This window comes from Hippopotamus amphibius, chromosome 12 (genome assembly GCF_030028045.1).
Source record: "Hippopotamus amphibius kiboko isolate mHipAmp2 chromosome 12, mHipAmp2.hap2, whole genome shotgun sequence".
NCBI classification, from domain to species: domain Eukaryota; kingdom Metazoa; phylum Chordata; class Mammalia; order Artiodactyla; family Hippopotamidae; genus Hippopotamus; species Hippopotamus amphibius.
In genome coordinates, this window is record NC_080197.1 from 75,256,378 (window position 1) to 75,263,471 (window position 7,094).

Below are 7,094 nucleotides of genomic sequence, written 5' to 3' on the forward strand. Positions count from 1 at the left end.
CGCCGGTGGAGGCGCACGTAGGAACGCGGGTGGGGGCCCGATGGGATGGGGTAGGGAGGGCTGGAGGAGATCGACGTGGGAGGGGTTGGGGGGCCACCCAGGACCTAGCCCCCACCGCCCACGTGTATTCATACCCACCCCCCACCCCCTAGAAAGTAACAGTCTCAGCTTCATGCCAGTGATCACCAGAGAATCCCACGTACAGACTCTGCCGCACAAACCCAGTCAGACACAAGAGTATCAAAATGTCTCTTTATTGGAAAACCGAACTGTTCCTAACACCCCAGGCTGCCTCCCCCGCAGCTCCTCTGCGCCCATTCTTCAAGCATCCCCTCAGCTCATCCAGGCCTGGCTCCCACCAGAGGGCTGCCCCCCGCCGAGTCACCGCTGCCCAGGTGCCTGTCACAGAGCCTTGGCCGCTGGCTGTGATGAATTGCCAGGCCTGGGGCAAGAGAAGGCATCCTCTGTCTCCGGAAGAGGGGGTGTGCATGTGGGCCCCCCCCCAACTGGGAGTCTTCTCAGGCTTGGGGCCAGATCTCCTGGCGGAAGAGACAGAAGTCAAGCCTCTGGGCCCCACTGCAGGCCCCCTGCTGCCCCTGCCCCATCTGAAATGCCAGCTGCCACCTTCCCTGGGTTCATAGCCTCTGTCTCTTTCTGCCTCAGTCTGCCCTCCTTTCTTCCTTCAGCCTGAGTCCTGTTGTTTTTAGCTTTGGCTCTTTAGTGTAGGATCTTCCTCTCCTGCATTCTTCCCTAGGCTCAGCTGCCGTCCTCATACACAGCCCCCAACCTGCCCCCTCACCACCATGCCTCAGACCCGGCTGCCCATCCCACACCCACATCTCTGCCTGCCACCCCATTCACATCGCTCACTCCTCAGGCCTCCTGATGTATCTCCTCAGCCTCTCTCAGCTCCTGCTAGGCCCTTCTGGTTCTTTCTCCTCAGCCTGAGACACACCTGACTCCTAACCCAGGTCTCCCCAGGGGTTCTCTTCTTCACCCACCTCCTCCTACAGCAACTCTCCTTCCCCATCTGCCAGGCCCTTGGCCTCCTCTTCCTGCCTCCCTGCCCCGCTTCCTTACTGTCCTTGGAGGCTAGGGGAACTGCTAGACCGATGACTGGTCCAGTTCTGATTCGGGCTCGGGCTCAGCCTCAGCCTCCTGCTCCTGCTCCTCCTTCATCCTCTGCCGGATCTCATCGGCCTCAGCCCGCTCCTCCTCCTCGTAGAAGTCCTTGTCCAGGCGCTCGAGATGGGCCATCTGCACCAGGGCCTCCTGGCGGTAGTCGTGCTCGTCTGTACAGGGGTTGTCCAGCAGCACCAAGGCTCGAAGCTTGGGCAGGTCCCGCAGCTTGGCAAGCTCCCCCAGGTCGGCCACCATGTTGCCCCTGCCAGTGCAGTTGGGAGGGGTTCACCAGGGAACAATGGGCTTCAGAGGCCAGCTGCCAGGCAAGGGGCCTTCAAGGAGAATCTCCCACTGGGCTCCGGTTTCTCTAGAAACATGGCCTCTGTGGATTGCCCTGCCAGGCACTGCCAGATTTGCTGCAGAGGTGCTGTGCAACCCTACCCCTGTCCTGCTTCTGCCCTTCAGGAATCCCTAGGTGCCACAGTGTATTCTGTAACGTGTCATATTTATCCTTTTGGAGCAGCAGAGCTAGGTCTCAATCCTGTCTTGTAGTTGGGGAGTAGGGGGGAATCTCCCTTGCAGGGACAGACTTCTCTGTCATCATACCTAATCCGAGGTTAGAAGGTAGGACCCGAGCCCGTGGAGAAGGAACTGGGCTCTAGGCTCATGGAGATGGTGCTGTCTCGGTGCTCCCTCAGGAAGGAGCCTGGAGCTAGGGATAGGTCGGGGCCTCCCAAGCTGAAGAAAAAGCTTCCTCCCCTAAAGTGCCTAATTGTACGATACTCTGTGTTTATTTTCATGCTCTCACCTCATGCCTTTGTGAAATCACGCTTAAGTGTTTCAGCCTTATCTCAAGGGAGGCTGAACCATTTGAGGTGTTTCTCACAGGCTGGACTGTCCTTGCTTGCAGGTCTTTGGCCCTAGAGGCACCTCCCAGTCACTGAGACAACCCCTCCCCTCCTACACTCACTTCCAAATATCCCTGGTTAATAGCCACTGAGGAAGGTCCATTATCCCTGTCTACACCACTAATAGGAAAACAATACCCCCTCCATCCTAGGAGACCAAGGTGGCAGAGCTAATTAGCAAGAGATCGCTCCAGGAGTCAGGGCAGGACTTCGGGCTTCAAGGTACAACCACTGCTCCCCACTTGGAAACTCTCTTTCCATTGCCAGCCTGAGGATTTGGCCTTGTTGACTAAGGAGGCAATTTCCTTACATCTTTGCTTATAAGATACACACATAAAATCCTCTATCAGACAAGTGGCTGCAAGAAACTTGCCTCAATCCTCAGTACCTTTCCATCTAGAGATTTTCTTTTAAATACTCTTTTCACTTCAAATCTAAGTACATCTTGTGTTTTATGTCAGTATGGGGCCATCCCTTAGAGGTGGGGCTCAGGAGAAGATAGGCAGGAAACTGGAAGGGTAATTGGGGCCCAGGAGACTGAGAAGGGCAGTGGAAACTTATGTGGGATTGAGCCAGACCGTGAGTCCCTTGAGAACAGGGACCATCTCTGATTCCTTTGGCTGGTTCCCAAAACACAGCACGAGGCCTAGCACATAGCACATTCTCAATATGTGGGTTGATGAATAGGATTCAGGGGTTTCAGGCTATAAAGGTCTCAGGGCTAGGATTAGGACTGATGAATAGGATTCAGGGGTTTCAGGCTATAAAGGTCTCAGTGCTGGGATTAGGACGGATGCGGAAGAAAGTAAGGAAAGGAGGGATGAGGATCAGGACGGAAGATGAGGTGAGAATCTGGGGGTGGGCTAGAACTGGGGGATTGGGACCAGGGAGGAACACAGGATCAAAGGTGGCTCCTGGTCAGGGGTAGAGGTGGGGTGGGTTCATACCTTAGGTTGAGATACTGCAGTGATTTCATTTCCTTGGAGAAGCCACTCAGAGTTTCAATCTGGTTGTCTCGAAGATGCAAGGTAGTGAGATTGCTTAGGTTCTCCAAGCCTTCCACTTTCTTCAACAGGTTCTGGGCCTAGACCCCAGGATATGGTAGATAGATTGTGAGAGGGGAGCAGGGAGAGGGAAGGAAGAGGAATCAGAAGAGATTCAGCAAAAGAGCAAATCTAAGAGGTAGAGAGGGTGCAGGAGGGGAGTGGAGGTGGGTAAATATCTGTGTAGAATAAAGAATCCAGGAGAAGCTGCCAACCCAGAGAAAGCTCAGCCGTAACCCCTACTGCCCATCCCATCATAGCCACCTCTGATTAAGGAGATGCTTCAACCTACCCCCTGGCCCAAGAGCCTCACTGCTCCACTGAGGAGAAATGGCTTCAGCACCATCCTGGAATGAGGGAACTCAAGAGTCTAAAAGCCTAAACACGTAAGTGGCTTCCTTAGCCTGATCTGCACCTCAGTTATGCATATGGTGCCGCTACCTGTATCAAAGCAAAGCGTCTCCATACTATCTACACACTGTGTATCATCGGCCCTGCTAGGTGGTGAGCACCTTGTCTGTTTCCACTCTGCATCCACACAGTATCTGGCACCAAGGAAGCGCTCAGGAAATGATACCAATTATCGTGACGATGATGAAGGCGGTAGGTGAGTCTACCAGAACCAAGACAGTGCCCCCTTCCCAGCACTGACCAGCCACCCTCTGAGCCAGTGAGCTACCAGGAAGAGGTTCTTCAGCTTAGGAAGGTTGATTCCCAGGGTGCTGTTCAGCTGGTTCCTCCGAAGCTCCAGTGTGTGCAGGCTGATCAGCTTTTGGGGGTCCAGACCTGTCACCATGTGGATGCGATTCCCTGAGGAGAAGGGTGTCAAGAATTCAAAGGGCCACTCCAAATGTTCATCAATAGGGCCTCTGGGAATTTGGGGAGCCTCTGCCTCATCTTCTCTAATGCCAGGTGAATACGCGGAGGGACAGCTCCAGACTTAAGACCTGCGGGGCCCTGGGGCAACAGTCTGGTGATCCAAGGCCCTGATGGACATGCCCACCTAAGTCTTTGAGAAGTGAATGAAGGAGGAGACTCCTTCAAGTCTTTGCTCAAATGTCAATTTCCCAATGTCCCTGTCCTAACCAACCTGTTTGAAATCGCCAACCTGCCGCCCCCCATTTCCTTTACAGTGATTTATTTTTTCCACAGCACTTATCTCCTTTTAATATGCTTTATAGATTTACTTATTTATTGTGATCATTGGGACTTCCCTGGTGCTTCAGTGGTTAGGACTCCACACTTCCACTGCCGGGGGTACGGGTTTGATCCCTGCTTGGGGAACTAAGATCCCACATGCCACATGGTGTGGCCAAAAAAATAAAATAAAATAATTGTGATCATGGATAATTGCCTGCCTCCCCTGACTACAGTGTAAGCTACACGAGAATAGGGATTTTTTTCTTCACTGCTACATCTCCAGCACACAGAACAGTCATCGTGAACCATCACGTGTCTGAATGAGTGAATGCATGAAGGCAGACTGATGTGTGGCACAGCCAAGGACCATACCGCCCACTTCTGTTGGCCCCAGGCGAGGAAGGGATCTTGTGAGGCCCATCCTAAAGCCCCACCTTTGAGATCCAGGCTGGCCAGACGAGGATGAGAGATGCCTTCAGTGTCGGTGATCTGGTTATAGGCGAAGCTAGCGATCTGCAAGTAGGGCAGTTCGTTCAGCTGCGCACTCCGAAGCCGGTTGCCATCAGCCTTGAGCCAGAGCAGGTGGGTGAGGTAATTGAGTGGGGACAAGTCAGTCAGGTGGTTTTCAGAAACATCCACATAGCGCAGATGGATGTAGGAATGCAGCAAATAGATGTCTGTCAGATCCCTGGGAGACAGTAGAGGCTAGGGTCAGGGTTAAGAATCCAGCAAGGACTGGACTTCCCTGGTGGTCCAGTGGTTAAGACTCCACGCTTCCGATGCAGGGGGCACAGGTTCAATCCCTGGTCAGGAAACTAAGATCCCATATGCCCCATGGTGCGGCCAAACAAAACAAAAACAAACAAAAAGAGAATCCAGCAAGGGCTGTCAGAGGTGAAAGCAGAGGGCAGTATGAAGATGGCTTAGAGTGGAGAGAAGAGTGGCTGACAGATGGGAGGGCTGGGGAGGATGAAGAGAAGGTAGGTGGGTTCTCAACAACGGGCAGGAATCGTGTCTGTGAAGGACACTCTGAAGAACAAGTGAGGGAGTCTAGCAGGAATCCCCACCCCCACCCCACACTCTCACAGCCTCCAATTCCTCAGGCCAGCTCTGATGCAGGGAGTCACAGGGTCCTGAAAAGTAGTCTCTATCCTTCCCTCCTCACTGGCCCAGGATGCCAGAGATCCAAATGCAGCTGAAACACCCAGGATGGAGGCTGAGAAAAGAGACTGGGTCCCACAACCTCAGACCTCTTCTGGTCCCCCAATGACACACCTGTATTTAACCTCCAGCTTGATGTAAGCATGGGCCAGTCCATTACCCGTCTTGCAGAGCAAAGAAAGCCCTTCCTTCATCATGTCCTCTGTGAGTGGGGTGGATATCCACTGCAGGAGGAAGTGCACTCAGGCATCCCTTCCCAGCCCAGTTCCAGCCCTTAACCCCGGACCCCCCAGTTTCCAAGCTCTCACTTCCTCGGAGTCTTCTCCCTCCTTCCTGTAGTCCTCCCACTCCTCTGTCTCCTTCTCGTCATCTTCTCTTTCCAGATCATCCAGGCCTGGCTCAAAGTCTTCCAGATCTTCTTCATCTGACATTTTTCTTCCCTGCCGAAGGCTCTGGACTCAGATCAAGCTAGGTCCCCACCCTGAGAAAGGTCTCCTTAGCATCCGCCAACTCTCCCTCCCTCACCTCCATTCATGGCTACCCCTCCCATCACACTATCACCCCAGACCTCCTGCCAGCTATGCTTCTTTCCTCATCCCTGTGAACATCTCATTTTGACTCCCAACCTCCACTTCATACTTCCCATCAAGGACCCCTCTCCCTTTCGATGCCTTCCCAGACCCCCAAGACCTTTCCTGCCCTTCTCAACAGCTCCAACTTATCCAGCAGCTCGGTGTCCAGCTTCCTGGACTCCCCTCTTCTCAGTTCTTCCCACTTCTGCCTTAAGCCAGTTCTCCTCCAAACTCCCCTACCGACCCCTCCCCTCCCCTTCCATCTCTAACCCCTGCTCCGCTCCTTTCTTCTCTCCCACCCCGCGTAGCCTCATTTCCCTGTCCCCTCTGGGACACCAGCCTGATGCGTAGCCTCCAACCCTCCCACTCAATCAATCCTCTTTTGCAAAAGGGTGCAGACCCTGGTTCTGCTCAACTAGAAGCTGTGCTGGAGAGGTGTTGGCCCCGAGAGGGAAGGACAGTTTGGTAGAGGGCAAGGGAGAAGGAAGCGTTGTGTACTGCTGTTATGGCAACGGGGCGGGGCGGGGGAGGGGGAGCGGCGCGGGCACTCGGCTTCCGCAGCTGGCAGCCGTTGAGAGAAGAGCCGCGAATAACCGAACTGAAAATCCGCCACGAGGCGTGCGGACCAGTAGTTGCCTGTTTACCAGCCCAATTTCCAGTCCTAGGAACCCGGATGAGGTGCGGTAATTGGCCCAGGGCTAAAAAGCCAGCGGGCGGGGCTTAGTAGAGCAGAGAGGTAGGACCCAAGCCGGGCTCGGCATTACGTCATCCGAGACCTTAAAGGAACCAGAACCTCAATGCAGAAGTACTGTGAATTCAAAAGAAACTCATTCCCAACCAGACCAAGGGTATTTGGTCTGGTTCCTCCGCCAATATTAGTCCCACCCAATTATTTTCAGGTAGACCTTTGGCAGGTGGCTTTGTGGAGTGGAAGGAGCCAGGCCACATGTATCTTATGACCTGCATTGTTGGGAATTCCCTGGCAGTCCAGTGGTTAGGACTCGGTGCTTTCTCTCTCCCTTGGCCCAGGTTCAATCCCTGGTCAGGGAACTAAGATCCTGCAAGCTGCGCAGCTCAGCGAAAAAAAGCCTGCGTTTAAGTCTTGGCAGATCTGCAATTCACTACCAACTTACCTATGACTCCACTTT

The 7,094-nt window shown here is 53.8% G+C and overlaps 1 protein-coding gene across 4 annotated transcripts; it reads right to left on the minus strand.

Moving 5' to 3' along the window:
* Nucleotides 1-301: 301 nt before the first annotated feature.
* On the minus strand, nt 302-6,393 carry LRRC23 (leucine rich repeat containing 23). 4 transcript variants are annotated; one of them, XR_009048300.1, is made up of 7 exons: nt 5,683-6,389; nt 5,489-5,598; nt 4,648-4,901; nt 3,726-3,883; nt 2,978-3,114; nt 1,002-1,384; nt 302-539 (listed from the first exon to the last, which is right to left on the minus strand). XR_009048300.1 is itself a non-coding variant. In XM_057700801.1 (7 exons), the coding sequence occupies exons 2-7, from the start codon at nt 5,803-5,805 to the stop codon at nt 1,105-1,107; spliced, it is 1,062 nt and encodes a 353-aa protein (XP_057556784.1). In that variant the 5' UTR covers nt 5,806-5,855; nt 6,347-6,393; the 3' UTR covers nt 302-1,104. The 4 variants fall into 4 exon arrangements, 3 of the variants coding, with proteins under 3 accessions (XP_057556784.1, XP_057556786.1, XP_057556783.1); XM_057700801.1 differs by having other exon boundaries at nt 302-1,384; nt 5,683-5,855; nt 6,347-6,393; XM_057700803.1 differs by having other exon boundaries at nt 1,081-1,384.
* Nucleotides 6,394-7,094: the final 701 nt, after the last annotated feature.